Source organism: Struthio camelus, chromosome W (assembly GCF_040807025.1).
Source record: "Struthio camelus isolate bStrCam1 chromosome W, bStrCam1.hap1, whole genome shotgun sequence".
NCBI classification, from domain to species: Eukaryota; Metazoa; Chordata; class Aves; order Struthioniformes; family Struthionidae; genus Struthio; species Struthio camelus.
This window is the reverse complement of record NC_090981.1, coordinates 46,912,361-46,932,139: the sequence shown is the minus strand read 5'-3', so window position 1 is coordinate 46,932,139 and position 19,779 is coordinate 46,912,361. Positions and strand designations below refer to the sequence as shown.

At 35.0% G+C, this 19,779-nt stretch overlaps 1 protein-coding gene across 10 annotated transcripts in view; it reads left to right on the top strand.

Moving 5' to 3' along the window:
- LOC104146874 (importin-11) overlaps nt 1–19,779 on the top strand; it is a 99,247-nt gene that overhangs the window by 64,367 nt on the left and 15,101 nt on the right. For 9 of the 10 annotated variants that reach the window (XM_068926236.1, XM_068926230.1, XM_068926231.1 and 6 more), the window contains one exon: nt 16,861–16,956. In XM_068926236.1, coding sequence (XP_068782337.1) covers nt 16,861–16,956 — 96 coding nt within the window. Of the gene's footprint in view, nt 1–7,743; nt 9,469–16,860; nt 16,957–19,779 lie in introns of those variants that run through there. The other variant, XM_068926240.1, reaches the window with a different exon arrangement.

Below are 19,779 nucleotides of genomic sequence, written 5' to 3'. Positions count from 1 at the left end.
TACTATTGTCCACGTTTTGTGCTCTTACTACCAACTGACCAGTTCTCTATATTTATGTTCTTTGATATGCGTTTATTAAAAGCTCTTGGTACTTCATAAAATAGTGAACCATTTTTTTGACTAAGTATGGGCTAGCCTTTTTTTAAGGATCTTTTTCTTTAGAATCAGTAGGGTCCAGCAACAAGATCAAGGTCATAAAGATACTCATGTGGTGTAGCAATGTCTCCTGACTGAGAGGTTCCCAATGTGACTTAAGTCAGTAAAATCTTGACCTGGGATGTAATCTAGTCTTAGTTCCATGTAGTTATAAAATCTCACAGTTTCTCTTAAGGATGCTTGATATCTATTAAGTAGGACTACTTTAAAGTTTACTGATTGTCCAGCAACAGCATGTTTCTCTGTTTAGATCCTAACATACTAATACATGGGTGTTTGCAAGATTCATCTAACTTGATATTTTTCTTTCATGGCACGTTGCCTAGGCGCACAGTATTTGTTTTATGCCTGTCTGTGAAAATGTGATTGTTTTGTGCTAAGTAATGCTACCACTTTGTTCTCTGCAACTCACAACTTCTGAGCAACAGCTTTGTGAATGTTTGGGGTTCATAGTCTAACTTGGGTTTTTAAGGGGTTCTAGATCTAATCGCTCCTTGCTTTCATTAGAAAAGTGAAAGCACAAGAAATGTGCTGTTGAAGACAGAATGTGTTTCATGTTAGTTATCCAGCCTCTCTTAACAGTCTTTCAACATGAGTCAGAATAAAAAGAGTCCAGGATTTGTCCTTGTTTCATGAAGCTTGTAAATCCGTGGAGTTTTTTTTTGTTGACCTCTAATGCTTGCGTACTTTTGCAAGCTAACATATTTTCTAACATGGCCAGTGAAAGTTTGTCTTTTATAAATTCCTTAAAGAAAGCAATTTGTAATCAGGTTGTTATATGAACAAGAAGCATAAAGGTTTAGTTTTTCACTCTTGTTAGGCCGTGAAATTTCCATCACGCATGGAAGGCAAAAAGATAAGAGGAGTTCAGTAAACACGTTAAAATAATTTGCTGTGTCACGTGCATAAAAGGGACGCCAATGTGAAATGGAATGAAGCTGGACATAATTCTCCAAGACATTACAGTGTCATCTGTGGCTATTATTTCATTTGTTAATGTTGATTACTAGAGGGTGTATCTGAATGGATAGGGTCTGAATGGGTAATTTTGCCTACTGTTGTAATTACTCTGTCATTTCAAATCATTTTAGTTTGTTACTACACCTCAGTTCCATGTTAGATGTTCTTATGATGCTGCATGGGGAAAGGAATGCATTAGTTGTGTATAATAGTCAGATGAGTGTAATGAAAATACAAAACAAATAGTAGGAAGCTAAGTCAAATTTTAAAAACTTTAGTAACAGTTTTAGAGTTCTCAGTAACTCAGAAATTAGAATAAGGAGTTAATAATTTTAATGGGCTTTTCTATTCCACTTTGTCCTGTATCTAAATATTTCTGTTCTTGGGGGATTTTTTTAAGAGCTTGCCTGTGAAGTATTTTTGTCTACTTTTAAGAATTTATAACACAAAATTAAAGCTGTTTTCCAAAAGGTTCTACTAATTTTGGTGCCTGAGGGTAAGCCCAGTTTGAGAATTAACTTTGCTGAGATTGAAATGTGAAGCATTTGAATTTGTTTTGTCTTTTTCCAGCGCTTCAGTAGTATTTTGAGATTCTAGTCTTCATTTTTTCCCTTTGATTCAAATTGAATTATTTGTCTCAAAAACTACTGTGGGGAAAATGTTCAGTGCCTAAGAGGTTCTCTGGGTCGCTGTGCTCGTATCTAATCTTTATGTAAATGAATGTCTGCTTTTTCTCACTGCGTCAAGTCTGATATGTCAGCTACTATGAGTTCTGCCAATTAGATAATTGGCATTGCCAGTTTAAGGTACGCATAGTATGTAATTATAAGTCTTCATTAGGTAATTACAAAAGTTAGTTTTTTCTCTGTCATTTTGCTAAAGTTATTTTAAGTTAGGAAATTTAATTTTCCTCTTAAGCTGTCTATATGTAACGCAGGAAATGGCAGAAAAAGTGCTTTATAAAATGTCATGTTCTCCTTATTTGTATCCCCATTTATAAAGTGAAAATTTGTTACATAGCTGATTTTAATACCCGTATAAAGAAAGGAGAATGTACTCCTGAGTCCATTTCCCTGTCTTCCCCTTCACTGTTTTATTCCTTCAGTCAAAGATGGGCTCACCCACACACATATTAAAAGGAGCTCTGTTGACAACTGTAAAAACATAATCTGTCTTTGGCCTTGGGATGTGTTTGATTGGTCCACCAGGTAGTGGTGCAATTTTAATTGAGTGAAAAATATGCTTTCAGTCTTCATCTGAGTACCATTAGTCTGTATCATTCCAAGTGTTAAGGAAGCTGTAGTACTATATGCAGTTCACCTTATAATATTGGCAAGAAGATGCGGATTAGAAAGACACTTTAAACTTCTGTTGTTCAGAATTTCCACGTTTTTTCATCTGCATCTAGTTGTTCTTGTGGAATGGTCGGGAAGAAATTGTAATTTCACTGCCCATAGTGCCTTGTTTGCAAGGAAAAATAAATCAAATGATGGCATGGGCATGTCACCAAATGCAATTGACCTATTGCAGAAAACGAGCTGTGGTCATAGGGGGTTGATTTGCTTCTGATGCCTTGCTTTTGTTTGTGACCTATTTAAATATAGGGTTTTGGAAATCTTTCCTAAAACTCTTCTAAACATAATTTAAATTTTATTTAAAATTGATTTTTAAATTATTTTCTTTTTGCTGTCCTTTATATAAAGGACCGAATGGCTTTTTTTCTAGCTTTATCCTTTGTAATGTGCAGTTTACATGTTTGCAGATAAGTTATTGAGTGACCAGTGACTAAAGCATGCCATATTATTAAAAATGAGTCAGCAATCACAAGACTGGAGTAGATTTTTAAAAATAACTAGTACAATTTGTTGTTGTTCCCACCTGTGTGTGTTCTGAGCTGCTTTGGTACACGTATTCGTCCTTTGCCATATGCTCCATGAAATGTGAGACTGCCTGAGAGTAGCTGAGATTTTTGTGACTTTTCTTAACAGTGCAAGCCTCTTAAGATGTGATCTCAAAAATTATCAACAGTACCCACGTCACCAGAAGAACTTATGTAAATAAGTACCGTCTTAATGATGTTTTATGTTCAGACAATCTGATGAAAGTGATGGTTGAACGGAATATCAGGGAAGTGTCTAACGTGCTAGCATAAAGAACATTGGGTTTTTAAAGAAGTAGCTTTTGTACTTCGTGTATGGATATTATCTGTAATTTTCAGAAAATGCACTAATTGTTATGCTTCCTCTTTGTACAGTTTTTAGAAGCTATCAGCTGCTAATGCAGGCAGTGTGCTGCTGAGAGCTATAAAACTGGATTTCGTTTTGAATAAATTCCTAGGAGGTGAATTATTCCAGTTGAAGTTTTGAAATGATTTTGTTTTGAATTGTTTAAATCTTTGGATTTTAATTTTATCATATGCACATCTGTTACTGTGAAATTAGAATGCAGGGTTTATAAGAAGCTAGATCTTCAATATTTTTAAAAAGCAGTAGGTGGCAATAAATCTTTTTTTAAAGATAGTTGCATTAACATTGAATATATTTTTTTCATCACTTTTCTAATTTGAACAGAGTTCACTAAATATTTCAGTGAGTAGTAAAAGCTGCAACTATAAATACTGTTTTTTCTCAGCATGTCACATCTGGTTTCATCGAGGGCCAGCCTTTTTTGATATGTTTTATTTACAGGACTACTACTCACTCTGTAGAAGACTTGTTACTTTTTTTCTTTAGTTTGCCTGACAAATGTGATTTGTTGATGCAATGATTGTTTACAACTAGGTGAGAAATTTACGCTAACAATTTCTCATCAGTGATTCTGTTAGTGTCATTTTAGTTGCAGAATGCTTTCTGTCATATTATTTATTGGCGTTTAAAGCAAAATGAGATTTAAAAAATGGAGATGTATTCATTTTCTTATCCTAAATGGGAAAAATAATTGTATGTTTTCACATGCTGCCGCTTCTCAGTATATTTTAAAAGCTGCTTAATGATTTAATCAAAAGTAGTAAATGTTAAGAATAAAAAGAGAAGTAAAGATGGCCTCATAATTTTGAGATGGATTTGTGATGCATGTTTACATATATGAATGTTTCGTACTATGGGAGTTTTTAAATGTGGAACGTTTTTGCTGGGTTATTATTTTGGTATTATGATAATCTGTAGTGCCTGTCCGTGCCCTTCGTAAGAGTCACTGTTTCCATTATATTAGAATGCAATAGCACTCTATGAACAGAGAAATTTCCAGTAAGTAAAAGATCAAGAACTTGTACAGGAATATGAAAGGAGGAATATGCAGTATTTGAGAAATCAGACATTTGTGTACAAATCATCCATAATCTGGATGAAGATGATGAAAGTAAAGGGGTTTTGAGGCCTGATAAACTAACATTAATAAGATGTCCATAGCAGATGTTGCCTGGATGTAGCTAGGTGAACTAAGATTAAAAGTTGATGTATATGCTACCCAAGTGGTAGGCAGTACCTGAATTGTTCTGACCCGAAGCCATATCTGGAGATATGGGGAAGGTGAGATTGTAGCTATTTGAAAACAAGACAAAAAATATACATCATAGCCCACCTGTGGAGAATAAAAGCAGAAAGGAGCAAGACCTACGGGAGGAGATGTTTGTTAAATTATTTGAATGATAGTAACAAGGAGAAAATATAGGCAAACGCTGGGAGAGTACGATACTTTTAGAGGCGATTGCGACCAACCATTTCGATAGTAAAGGTATCAAGGAAAATGAGTGTGAAGAACAGCCAGCCTTGTAGTTTTCCTCTGAATTCTCTGTTGAGATACTAACAGCGTATCAAAGGGAAACCAAACCTGTGCATTTCTTTTGACATTTTTTACTTTTGCCCCTACTTAGTTTTACTGTGTTATGTTATTTTTTAAAATAAAATATACAGTGGGAGGGAAACAGGTTTGCTCTTAAAAGTTCAAAAGAACTGCAGTAATCATAATTGTTTTTCATCCATTGTGTGGTGGGCTTTAACATCATTGAGTAAAAATTATGGGATTGAAATTCCTCTTTAAAAGTTGGCTTTGTTATTTTTTAAAGATGGGTAAGTTTAGAACTTGTTTTTGAACCTGTTGCATTTTTTCTGCTGTACATAAATTTGAGTTGGATGATTTTGTGCTCATTAATATTCATAACTTGAACCTAACATAAATCAGTGAGTGCAGAGAAAATAGAGATTGCTTGGAAGGACTGTACTTAGTACAGTGTTTTTGTGTTCTTCCAGTTGCTTTGGCCTGTCATTTTATGCAGAATTTGAAAAATCCTGTTGAATTTGGTAAATTACTTTTGCTCAGACTTCATGCTCTTTTGACAAGGAGTATTAACTAATTGAGTTGATATATTGAGTTAATGTTTTTCCTCATTCATTGTGGAACTAGTTTTTCCTATGTTAAAAAGCAATGACGTTAGTCATTTTAATACTGTGAGCATATTAAGATAAAATTCACTTCAGGATTCTATTGCCACGCGAAGCTGTATTCACATCTAAAAGTTGACATTTGTACTTAACGGGAGAGCAAAATTTATAGTGAATAAAACATGGTTAGCCATCTCTAATAGTGGTGCATTTCAAATAAATGCTTGAGGTTTTCACATTTAAATGCTTTCTTTATAGCTTTCAGTTAATAATAAATTTTACTGTTTAAGGGCAAGCAAATTCTGGGTATTTTTGGCCTCTTGTAGTTGAAAAGTCGAAGGAGAATGTCCGTTGATAACAATATCACATTTCACAGTGCAAATTTTGCAGATTCCAAACATTGTGGTTAAGATTATGTTTTGAAATCTCTGAAAATGCAGGGTTCTTTTGGCAGAATTTGGAAGAAAGCCTCTTCACGGATGTGCTCCTTTTCATGTGCTTTCTGCATTTCAGTATGGATTCTTATAGACAAAGGTATTTGGGTAGTACTTTACTCCCACTTGAACTCTTGCTTCCTACATGAGATCAGTGTAGGCAAAGTGACCTGATGCTTCCATAGCGTCGTTTTTTTGACTGACTTTATGGGCTTTCTCATCCTCTTTTTTGCTGAGCAAGAGGTCTCATTTTAATATAAATCGTGATTTTTATAGTTATATTGCTATTCGTAGGCTTAATTTCTAAGTTTCTATCCTGTTTCTAGACCCTTTTCCCCTTTGATTACGAGACAGGTCATTGCGGGTGTTTAGTCCCTATGACAGATAAACTGAGGATGTAATCTCTGTTATTTAAGTGAGGGTGATATTTATAGTGCATGTGTTATTTGCACTAAATGTTTATCTGCACAAGAGACGCTAAAGGAAACTAACCCTGTTCCTAAGGGTGTAATTCTTAGAACATATGTAAACCTTTGCAGGTGCTTTTTTGGTTTTTGTTTTGTGTGTGTGTGTTTTTTTTTTTTTCTTAAGTGTCTTAAAAAGAAACTTAACAAAGTGCCTACATCTTAGACTAGGCGCCAGTCTTTAATACCTCATCCTGCCGTCCTGACCTGCAGGATGTCCTCAGCTGCCCTGGGGAGCTTTCCCAGGCTCCACCTTGCAGACCTTGGTGGTCCCCGTCTTCACTATGCTGCATGAGTGTGTTTGTATTAAGAGCAGTTTTACCCTGCGAACAGAACTGTATAGATGTTGCTAGTTATTTGATAAAGCATTGGGTTTCTGACTGAAAGAAAAAAGGATTTCCAGGTAAGGCATAGTACTATTACAAAGAGATATCCTTTATTCTGTAATAATTATACCTCACCATCTTGCATAAAAGTCTTTTGAGCACTACTACTTAAAAAAGAAAAGAGCAGTAATAGTTACAAGCTAAGATAGTTCTCGGTTTTCTAGAAACAAGTAGTTGAGATTTCCTTTCCAACAATACTTCTGAAGCACAGATAAAATGGCTTCCTGTCTTACTGTTTCCTGTATCCATGGCAACCTCACTTTAACCACTTATTACTTTGTTTCCTGAGTTGAACAGTTGCAAAGCCTAGGACAAAATACGAGAGCTCTAGTATGTGAGAATATTGCTTTTAAAAAGGTTTCGCAGATTAATATAGTATGTTAAGCTGTGACTTAGCCCGGTGAACTGCAAAGCAACAAAATAACGGAAATAATGAACTGCAGATTTGGGGTAAGAATTTATTTTTATTTATTTTGAATGTAGCTGAACTTTTATAAAAGTAAAATTCAAATTAGAAATGAGCCACTAACGAAAGGAAACTTGTTTTCTGCTGGCATTTCTACCTGAATGTTTCTATAACATCTCCTACTCGTTTTTCAAATATATAAAACAGTTAAAGGAATAAGCAGTATGTTGAATTTACTGCTGGAAGCCATTATTTTGGCAGCTTAATTGCTTTTATGTCCTAACCAGTTAAATATTTTCTGGCTAGGTTGGCAGTGTATTTGTTTTACTATTCATTTACGCTGAAATTTTTTTCAGTATTGTTCAAACTCATGGTACTTACTTCAGTTTCAAAATAAAACTGCTTATTTGGCATCAAAGGAGAATATATAAAATACCAATCTGGAAAGTAATTCTTGCCTTTTTTTTTTTTTTTTAGGCTGTACAAGTAAAATTTTTAAATTTTCAAATGGATAATATTTATAAACTTGATCTTTTTTTTTTTTTTTATCTCTACTAGCGAAGTCAGAGATGAGTGAGAAGGACAAAGACAGGGATATGTATGGACTACAAAGTTCTCCACCCTGCATAGGAGCATTCCTGTATGTCCTTAATTGTTTTCTTTTGTTGCTGCTCCAGAAGGAGATTCTTGGCTGTCCATCTGTTTGCCGACTCTGCACAGGGAGGCAAGTTAACTGTCGTAACTTAGGCCTCGCAAGCATCCCACGGAACTTTCCAAAAAACACAATTCTTGTATACCTCAGTGGGAATAATATATCACATGTGATTCCAAATGAATTAACAGGCCTTCAGAAACTTGCTGCACTGTACATGGATAATTCCGGTATTTCATATGTACATCCGAAAGCTTTTGTGGAACTCCATAAGCTGTGCTACTTGCATCTAAATAACAATAATATTAAGCGCCTGGATCCAGGAATATTTGAAGGTCTTTCCAGTCTTCGCTGTTTATACCTACAGAATAATCAAATAGCTTTTGTTCCTAGAGGATTATTTAGTGGTCTTTTTTCAGTTAGAATTTTAATGCTTCAAAGGAATCGTCTCAGTGTCCTTGGAAGTGGGACTTTTTTGGGAATGATAGGTCTCCAAACACTTAATCTAGCCAATAATAAGATTTCACGGATATCAGATTCAGCGTTTTATCACCTCGAACACCTTGTGTGTTTGTATCTTGAAGGTAACAACTTAACCGTCGTGCCATCAAATGCCATTGGAATGCTCAAAAGTCTCCAACGACTCTCTTTGTCTCACAATCCCATTGGATCCATACGTCCTTTTGCCTTTAAAGGACTTAACAAGCTCAGATATCTGTCTTTAAAAAGTGCAAACCTAAAACATATTGCTATAAATGGATTTTTTGGATTAAACAACCTCAACCAGTTAATATTAAGTTATAATGATTTAGAAAATATAAATTCCAGCACTTTTACTGTGCTGCATAATTTAATGTATCTACAGCTAGACAGAAATAAAATAGCCAGTATTGGTGATGGTACCTTTGTAAATATGGGGCATTCGCTTAAAATACTAAGTTTAGCATTTAACAATATTACAGAGTTGCAACCTGAAGTGCTCAAGCCCTTAGTATCTTTAACTCACCTACAGTTAAATTATAACCCTTGGAACTGCAGCTGCAAAATGCTTGGATTACATAAATGGCTGGCATCGTCTTCTGTTTCTGTAAAAATTCATTGTCAAAGTCCCCGCAGTATGCGTGGTAGACCTTTACATTATATTAAGTGGACTCCATTTGCCAACTGCAGTAGCCCTGCTGCCAGTGCAGAAAACGTCTGGAATCTAGGATTTGTAGATACTCATCACAGCACTACCACTTTGCTGATGGCATGGCATAAGGCAGACGGGCACAACACATCTGAACAGTTTTTCAGTGTGGATACTAGATATGTTAATTTCTGGGAAGGAGCTACAGCAACATCTGCTAACCCATTGCCTTACGAAAAATATACTGTTGAAAATCCATCACAGGCAACTACGGTGGTATCACTCTTGCCAATGCAAATACCAGCACAGATTATCCCTGTTAACACAACCATAGAAGAAGAAAGTTCATCTCCCTCAGATGCAGCATCTGTGTCATTAAAAACATCTCTACTTTGTGCACAGCAAGTTGAAAAGCTGAACCAGGCTTTTGACATTTTACTAGCCTTTTTCATTCTGGCTTGTGCTGTGATCCTGTTCCTAACATACAAAATTATTCAGTTTAGACAGAAACTGAAGGTATTAGAAAACTCAGGGGAAAAGAGGATAGAGTATTATGGTTTTTATCAGCCTGGCAGATACAACATAACTGACGCAATGCAGTCTTTAACTCAGAATTCAGTGGGACATTCAGAACTGGACCAAATTAGGCTGCTCAAGCGAACAGCATCTGAGAGTCAGGCACAGGTCATATTGTTTGAACATTCAGCGTTGTAATTTACCTCATTTGATCTGGTGTTGAGTTATGGCGTTCTGAAATGTCCAAAAATCAGGAACTCAATTTTCTAAAAATTCCTTCACTCGTTAAAATCAGCTGGTTGTAGTATTGTGGGAAACGGCATAATTTTTTTCCACATCATCATTCTTTTTCTAATAATTTTGAAATTTATCCACTTTGTTAGATGTCAGTTAAATCTGACATGGATAGATATATTAATCCTCTGTCCCTGTTGCAGGAATCTTTCATCTATAACTCAAGTATATCAAAAGATGTGCAGTAAAAAGTGTGCTTATATATTTATTTATCTTTATTTTGTAGTCCGTATTGGTATTAAGTATCTGTAGAAATTGCATAGCCAACCTGAAGATGAGCACGCAAAATAGATCATCCTGTCAGGATCGTGAAGCTAGAAAGTTGAGGTGAATGAGCACAGAAGATTGCTTCACGTATTTATTGTAATGAGCATTTTCTGTTCTGCCTCCTCTGGTCATCACTGTGGGGAGGGGGGAAAACATTCTTACAGTTAACATATTCAGTCTTTTGAGAAAGCAAAAAATTTTAAAATGATATAAATTTGTTCATGCCTATGACCTTTTAATATACAAATTTGTGTATTTAATCTGTATAATGAATATATTAAAATATGTGACTTTTTGTGTGTGCATCTATCATTTCATGATCATAACTGCAACTGGAGTTAATATGGAAACCAACATCCCCTTTGACTGAAAAATTGACAAAGTTTATAATGTGTCTAAGATAATAGAGCTGGTTAGTTATATACTAGAAAAGATATCTTGACATCTATATAGCAGTAGTTCAGAGGTGGCTTTTTGTGAAATAAACAGTATAAACTGAAGAAATATACTTAAATATGCAACTTCTAGATTAAATGCTGAAGGTATTTAAATATTTGTGATATGTATTTGCAAGTGTCAGGTTAAAGTACATTTTCTCAGTATAGGCTAACTAAGCTTAGGAGCCTTATTTAAATAAGGGATATTATTTTAAAATGGACTTTACATTTGTTTCAACTTTTTTCTGTTTACGTTATTGGTAGGTTATGTCTGTTGTGCTGTAGGTTTATTTTGAACCTGAATTTCTATGATTCTTTTTTTCCAGTAATTCAAACTTTATCCAGAATACGTTCCAGAAAATCCAATTAATGTAAAGTTTTCAACTAGTTGAATGGGACTTGGTTGTGTAGATTCCGTGTATTCCATAGAAACGTGACCTACGCATTGCAATCACTTGAATTTTAAGCAACTCAGTTTACAGTTAAATCAGTGTTAAGTCTACCGTTTAGCACGAAATGTAGATATAAATATTAGAATATTAGTCTGTCCTTCCATGAAGTTAATTGAAGTTGCCTAAATAAGTATCTTGCTATTCCTAGATTCAATCTTGAGACCAAGGGCAGTCTGCAGATGCATAGACCTACCATAGCATTTCTTGTTTCCGCCTGCTTTCCTTCTACTAGCATAACTAATATGCATGGCAAAATGTCCTAATATTGTGCTGCTCCCTGTCATTCAATTTCTTGCTTCTCTAATCCATTTCTGAGAATAATAGATCTTCTTATCTACCAGTATGAATACAGACCTGGGCTGTACTGTATGTGTGTGAATATGGAAGCGTAGGTTGTGTGCATCTGTTGTTCCTTGTTATTTATTATCTCTTTGTATTGAATGTACTGAAAGTTCAATTTACTGTTTCATAGTACTGAATTTTAGTGTAATTTACTATATAAGACATCAACTACTTATAGTTTATGGAACACTGAATTCAGCTAAACTTGAACAAAAGTTTAAACCATTTGAATTGCATGAGTAGGAACTATTTATATATTTTATAATATTCTTCTAGTTGTAGATCAGATATTAAATGTAATGTACAGATTTTTTTAAGGAGGGAAAACATTGATGATACTTTAATTCATGCTTAATTCTGGAGGTGGCTATCGGTTAAATTTTTTTTCTCTTTATCCCATTTTCCTTGTTACTTTCTGGCTCTCTTAAATAATTCCTTGTGATAATTTTTTTTTTTAATTAGAGCTGCGAGTTCTGTGGTTCTGCGGTAGTAGTTCTGCAGTTTAAAGTACTGTATTTCTGAATTGTCAATTTTATATAAGTATACCTTCAAAAATAGTGGACTGTATTAGCATCTAGGTGAAAGAAATTCCAATGAGAACTACTTAATTAAACTTCATTAATAGAAATGCAGATGTCCTCATAAAAAGAGGATTTTTCTAGAGTGGACAGATGTTGAGATTGACCAAGCCCACTTTTCCAAGAAATGTGCCACGTTACAGGTCTTCTATTTAAACTGTGTTCCACAACTGCTTTCCTATGAAGAATGCAGTTCCCTCTGAAGGTGTGCTCTTTCCAATAGCAAGCTTCTGTAGAAATTGTTTTTCAAGAATGAGTTTCACTGTCTGTAGTGCTGGAGTGCATAAGGAAATTGATAGTGCTGTCCCTGCAAGCAAAGGGATAGAGCTGTTGAAGGTCATCTTTTGGAGAGGTAGGAGTCATCCTCTAATAGCCATCTTGTTAACAACTGTGTGGAAAAGACTGTGACAAGGAATTGAAAGATTCATTGTGCAGATGTTAGGAGATGCCTTCATTTTGCAATTAATAGTTTTTATATTAAAATTTTCACACTGGGAGACTGAGGTCCTTCCCTGTTTAAAAAAAAAAAAGGTATATGAATGTTGGCAAGTGTGGTTCATACGCATCCTAATTATTAAAATCATTAGAGATTATATTAGAAGGTTTAGCAGAGTCAGCCCTAAGGATGTAAAATTGAACTTAAGTTTTCCTCTAGTCACCAGTTCCCTATTGGATTCCCATTCATAACGTTTATCATTGAGTTTATGGTCAGCCATAGGACTCTCCTGGGGTTGTCTTAGCTGTGTTATTACTGTATTGGGAGCTCCTTAGCACTGTGCAATTTCTAGGGGCAAAAAAAAAAAAAAGACATTACTCGTAATGTGTGTCAAGTAATCTCCCTTTGTCCCCTATCCACCTGTCCTCTGGCTAATGAAATAAGAATAAAGAATTAATCTTTCTGAAATCTACTGTATACCAGTAAAGGTGGTGAAGCATCTCCATTTCTTGGTTTTTACTGCTTCATTCTGGCCAGTGTAGAAAAGCAGATAAAATTTTCTCCTTCTCCTTTTGATCTCTAGAGGAGAAAAGGATGCTTTCCTATCTAGCATTTTTCTTCCCCTTCTGACAGACTGAGGAATATACATAGCAGAAGTGGGGACCATTTTATTTGAGAACAACTAACAAATTATCATGTATGTTTTATTAAAGTGATGACAGAACTTTATTTATAGTGAATTGCTGCATAATTTAAATCCAAATTCTGAATTTTTGCATAAAACCTCAGAATAACAAAAATGTTGACAGGAATAGCTGAGTGTATTGGAAATGACAGATAGAATGGAAAAAACAATGTAACATTTTCTTCAGAACTGGTGTAGTCTTTTTTGCTTTGCAAAGCTTTTACTCTTATCTAACAAATACGCAAATATTGAATTAAAATGTGTGAAACTATTTGTGTATATATTATCCTAAGTATGTTTGCTACACTTTGTTTTCATTAGAGGCAAGGCAAATTTTACTTACAGGTGGCATAAAAGATCCTTTTACTAACTAAAATAATGTTGATATTTGTTAATTACAGCTTTGGAACTTGATCCTAGACTGTTCTAGATCCTAACTAACAGGATTATAGAGGTTATAAACCTCTAATTCTGGGCCTGTCTCTTGCTGATTCTTGCTGCATGCCCAAATGATGTTTTGTCCTGATAAATCGGGGAAACTGGGTAGTTATAAGAACAGTTACAACTGTTACAAGCTGTTGTTTGTTCTGGTGCTAATCTGGACTATATGGAATTTGAGAAAGGAGCTGCTTAAATGCTGCCTCCTTTCTGAGCTAAAATTTTAGTAGTGACAGTATTAATTGCTTAGTTTTGAAGCCAACCAAAGTTCATCTAAATACTAATTCTAGTCTTTTTTGAATCTACCCATATGATTTTTCAATGTATTTCTTGAAACAAGCAGGCTAATTTTAGACTTCTAAAAATTTGTTACATTGATTTGCATGGCTCTTCCTTTCTGTTCCATGAAAATAAGACCTAATACACTTTATATAGGTATTGAATTTTAATTAGATTTGTTTTTTTTCAGAGCACATGAGTATGTGGTGTCTTTTTTTCTCAGCATGTCTTACATTCTAAAAATAAATGTATTGCTTAACGATTCCGTACTTGGTAAACTTTTCAGTGAGCCTTTAGTAAGAAGAAACTTCATTTCCTATTGCAAGGGAAAAAGGAGAAAGTATTAGCTTTACTGAAAGCTACAGGTGATAGTTACCTAATTTTGAAAGGTCCTACATGCTGTAGGATTTGCTAATCTCAAAAAAAAAAAAAAAAGCCATTAATAAGTTCCTGTATTCACAGAAGAAAAAAGTAAAATGTTATTCCTCATCTTTGCCAGAAAAGTAAAAGTAACTTCTCCAGAAAAAGAAAATAACTAATAGGCTGCATTCTCTGGCCATTTTTTGTAACTATCACAGTATTTTGGGTTGTCGACGTTCTCAGTTTCTTCTGGAAAGGTCAAAGATTCTTGGAAGTACAGCATGCTCAAACAGGCCTTCCTGTATGTGTCTGTTATCAATTTGTAAACATGGGGGGAAAAAAAAAAAACCAAAGACTTAGTGAGCGGTATGCCTATAGTATGTTCGCGTTTTGGCTGCATAAGGTAACTCCCCCCCGAATAGATTGACTGTAATTAACTCTGTAAGGCACTGAATGGCTCTGCTTTCACTGGGTCAGACTTCTTTCTCTCTTCTCCTCCCCTCCTCCCCCAGAAATATCAAATATCAGATTCCAGTGGTGATTAGGGATTTGGGTGGATTGGAAGCAAAAAATGTAGCTACCAAGTAGGTGATAGTGGCCTGTAGTATTAATTAAATGGTACATATTTTCAAAGCATAGCTTACTTCCAGTGTGCAGTGTTCCCGGGTGTTCTTAGCTGAATTCCCTGTGTCACCTATTGAAATGAACTTTAGAACAGCTGTTTCCTTTCTCATGTTGGCAAAGTATTAACCATGTTAATGGCATTTTCCTAGAAATGTGCTTCAAAAAAAGTATGAGGCAAAAGAACTTAAGTGGAAGGTATGCTATGTAGAAATCTCTGGCTCAAGTGAAGAAATCTCCTTCATCTCTGAGGGCTCATTCGACGCTACTTATTTTCTCAGTAGTGCTGTGTGATTTCTAGATTGTTTGCTTCCTGTCTTTAGAATCCCATAGAGATACAGCCTCGTAAGATTTAATACGTTGTTTTTTTGAATGAGACAGTGAAGCTGTTCCATAAGGAGGAAAAACACTTTTAAAATGTAAATAGATACTTGAAAGGAACAATAAGGCAAATGAAATAAAAATGTATCCATTTGATAGCTGGTATGGAATTATGGAGTTCCAAGTTTCATTATACAAAATACAAGTTCATTTCCTAGCATTTTTCTGTATCTGAATTAAAAAATGGAACAAAAACAATCATTTGAAAACAAAATAATAATTTGAGTTGAATCACAATCTTATCAAAGCAAATCTGAAAAATATTTTATAGCTTTAGAATTTTAACTTTATTTTTTCTGAAGTATCTAGTGCTGTATAACGTCTGTTTTTCTGATATGCATAAGATTTTATTGTCTATCTGAAAAGATATCTTCATATACCATAAGTATCTAATGTAAAAGTTGCTACATTTTATTCAGTATTTCATTTTTTTGATCCTAAATATGAAAAAGAATTGAAAGCGTTTTAAGAAAAATATTTGACTACTTTAAGTACTTCAAAGGACTTATATTATCAAAATGCAATATGCACACTTAGCGTTCAGTGTCTTTAAACAAAAATCATATGGGACCAGTCCGCTTCAGCCTAACAGGCAGCAGCCTGTTTGGGGGAAAATTTAGCCTACCCATTCCAAACAGGGACTAAGTGAGGTGCTTCAGTCAGTAGCAGTGACCTAGGAAAAGAGTTGTAGTTTACCACTACCTGTTAAACCTTTTCTTTGATGCCTATAGCTGAAAATTCTGTAGTCTTCCCTGAGGCGAGCATCTTTTCCCTTACAATATTCCTTAACCCTTTTGTAGTTCACAGACTAGGAGTCCATCCACCTAAGTCCCACAATAGCATCTCTGTGGCATTAAGCAAACAATGGCGGGGAATTTTACACAAATCACAGTAATCACAACTGCTATCTGTTAATTACAAGTTGATGGTGCCTACTTTTTTTGTAGTGGAGATCATGGTGCTATGCCCTTCTGAAAATTTATATGCTTGTAGGGTAAGGGCAGGTTCATGTAACTAAAGTGTCATGTAATTTACATATTATGAAGGTATGCAGTCTGGCCTTGAGCTCATGCTGGAGAAAGGTGCTTATCTCTCAACCAGTGCGATACCTTCCAACCCTTTGCAGTTGTCTTAAATACCATAGTGTTTCAAATGACAGAAGGTTCCTATACTTAAGCAGATGAATCCTCCTTTTACCTTCCTTTCTAGTTAAGTAAATTGATTTGCGTGTTGAACTGGGTAAAACGTTTTTCACCCTCCATGGAGAGTCATTAAGTTGGGAAGAAGGGGGAAGAAATACTCATAAGACTGGACAAAGAAAACAAGAGAGGAACGTACCTCTCCTACAATCTGCTCTTTCCTCAAGGGTTTGCTTGTAAATTTTGCATTGAATAGTGATTGGAGAAAATGTTGAGGAGCGTTAGGAACAGAAGTCCATATCCTGACCTCCCTACTAGCAGGAGCATGCCTTCCACAATCAATTCTAGAGTTCTGTGCTAATATTTTTTTTTTATCTGTTATTCCATTTGCAATTACATCCAGGTTTTCAATACACTATAAAGTTACTTCTGGAAGACGCTGGCAGATGAGTGGGTTTTTTTAAGAAATAATTAAAGACATTTCTTACATATTTTTGATAACTTTAGGCCATTGCTCTAGTATACATAAAAATTTTAAATAACTATTTGATACATGCTCAGCTGAGCAGTAAATAATGAAGACACTGTTTGGTAATTGTGCCCTACAATGATTGAGCAAACTTCCTGTTTAGCTTATTTAGCTAAGTCACCTTCCTATTCTTTTTCCAGTGTTATCCAAGATAAATTTTGTGGTATCATCAGCATTTCAGTGGAAGGGCTACATGACGTTATGACTGAAGATCCTGAAACAGGAACATACAAAGAGTAAGTGGAAAATATAATTAATTTGTATACGTTTAACAGTAGTCATAAGATGGAAACACTATATATATATAAAATTGACTGAAGAAGTATTGTAGGCAGCCGAGACGTACACTCATAAGAGTTCTCTTTTCACAATAGTGGGTGCTTTAGGAAGATGGGAAATTTTTGATCCTAAGAAAAATGATTGTAATTTTGTAGGGGGAGAGAACGGCTTAAGATGAGAATAAATTTTTTTGTATTGTTCATAAAATTGCCTACTAAATGATGTCTCAAAAGATTCCCGTGCTTGCCTATGGTGTTTGTTGACATGATGTTTTATATCTAAATTACGATCCAACAAATGTATGTCTTTATAGGTGTCAGTTTAGAGTTTCTTTGAATGTGACATCTGAGGTTTCACCAAAATCTCTTCACTCACTGAGTATACCCAATGTACTCAGCATTTCATGGTGCGGAGATGATTGGATTCTGTTCCACAAGATCCTTTCTTCCCCTTCAGTTTTTCCATTTAACAGACCTCCTTCTGAAATTAATTTTTAGATTGAAATAAGCTGATCTGCAACAGGGCATAACTGAACAGGCAGTTTCCTGAGGTGGGAGCAGGAGTTATTTTATAGCAGGCGTGGCTGGTGGGCAGGAGTGCCGAGAACACACAGCCACCAGAACCACGCTAATTCATCTCCCGCTGCTTCCCAGGTTCTTGGTGGTATTGGATCAAAGTTGAAGTCAAGAAGCATTGAATAATAAGGAGTTTCAAAGACAAAGATCTAAATTTTGCATTTTCTCTGCAGTAATTACATAGGTTTAGAACAATGGTAAGGTTAAAAAAAAAAAAAAGGGGGGGGTGCTCTCTAGGGTATGTCTATGGGCAAAATATATTCTGATGACAGTATAAGTTTGTGCTTGAAATCAGACATTTTCTAACTTGCAGATAGTTACTTGGTGATGGAATAGACTGTATCTATACTAATTAATTGAATGGGAATGTTTTCTGGCACTGAAGCCAGCTGGCGCAGAACAGCCAGTGTGCATGCTATTAAGCTCTCCTCCCCATAGAACAGGCAGGCTGCACACACAAACCTGCTGCTCATGCAAAACCTGAACTGTGCCCAAGACTTGCTTGTGAAAGCGCAGGTTGACCCATGCCAAGGATTTTTCTAGTTATTTATCAGTGTAGGTGATTGATTCCCAGGGTCTGGGAACATGCCCTGGCACTGTTTTTTATTACAGACAACACCATAGAGTCCATTCTATTTCCAAATGTATTGCATTGCCAGCGCTTACTGAAAAGAATCTTCAGAGCAAATAAATAAAACTTTGTCCCAGTTCATTTCATATTTTAAGGTTGAAGTCCTGCAGAACTGGTCATTGTACTTTTCCAAATTCTGGGCATTGTTTTTTGCCCTATAAAATATAGGAATGCTGAACCAAGGACACATTTCTGATGACAGATACTGAACATGCTGTTGAAAGATTCTGACATTCATGTTATACATTTCACCATTATCTGAAAGTAATGTATGCTATTCTGGCTGTCCAGGTTCAAGAAGAATGAATTTAAACTTGAAAACTCATTCAGAAAAAAAAGAAATAGATTATGCACTCCTCTGATTGTCATAATATCTAACTACCTTAGCAGGGAGACTAAAAGTAAATGCATGTTTAGTGCAGGAGAACCAAGACTGAAGCAGTATATAACTGCAGTCTGTAAACGAGCAAGAGGGGATGGATCCTCATGCAGGAAGAAAATGAACTATACAAATTCAATGACAGTGTTGGCCTGAGAATACTTGTGTAAGCTGCCTATGAATACATTTAAGCCGGAAATTTGAAGAAACTGTTCTAGTTAGGGCAATGAGATAGTGGAACCACCTTTCCAAATAGAAATGCATAGATAAAAATGCAGAGATAAAGGTCTCTGAGTTATCTCTGGATAACTTTCACCAATATCTTTATGAAAAGTTCAGTCAACCTTTCTTCTTATTTTGAGTTATTCAAGAGGCAGAAGAAACTCTGGCATCTAAACCAATATTTTTCATAATTTATATTTTTATACTTACTGCAAAACCAATAGTTAAAATATGGATATTACTGTGCATATTATTACTTATCAACTGGCAATAGAGCAGAAAAGTAACAGAAGTGTAAAAGCTTTGTTTTATCTGCTTAAAAAGGCACATTAAATAAATGACTGTAGAAGCTAATTCATTTCTTTCCGCCTAAACCTCTATTATTCAATGGCTTTCAGATTTTTAGTATCTAGAATAAATAGTAGTGATCATACATGGTTTTCAAAACCCCTTGTTAGATAATTCTTCTCAGAGCAATATGAATGTAATGAGAAATCGTTTTTCTAGTGCCAGGTTTTTCTAGTTTCTTTGCCAGTTTTTCTAATATGCAGTTTTGGATATGTGCCATTTTTATTCATGTTGATAAGATGCAAAGTGCTTGTATTGCACTTGCTTGGAAAGATTGAGAAATTCTAGTTAGGAAGAGCAGATTTTTCTAATTTAAGTTTTTTAAACCCACATATTGCTACATGTAGAAAACGGACTATATTTTTAAGTCAGAATTTGAGCTGAAATATATCTATTTACAGCATGTCTTTTCCTGATAATTACTGTTACTGAAAGATATCTCTGAATTGCTCTGTACAGCCTAAAATGGTGCCTCTTTTTTTGATTCTCATTCTATTAATGGAAAGTAGTCAATTGAAACAGTTAGAAAATACATTAAAGTGTAAAAAATAGATTAGTAATATCCATTAGAATAGGAATAGAATAGAATATCCATAGAATATTCCATAGAATATCCATAGAATAG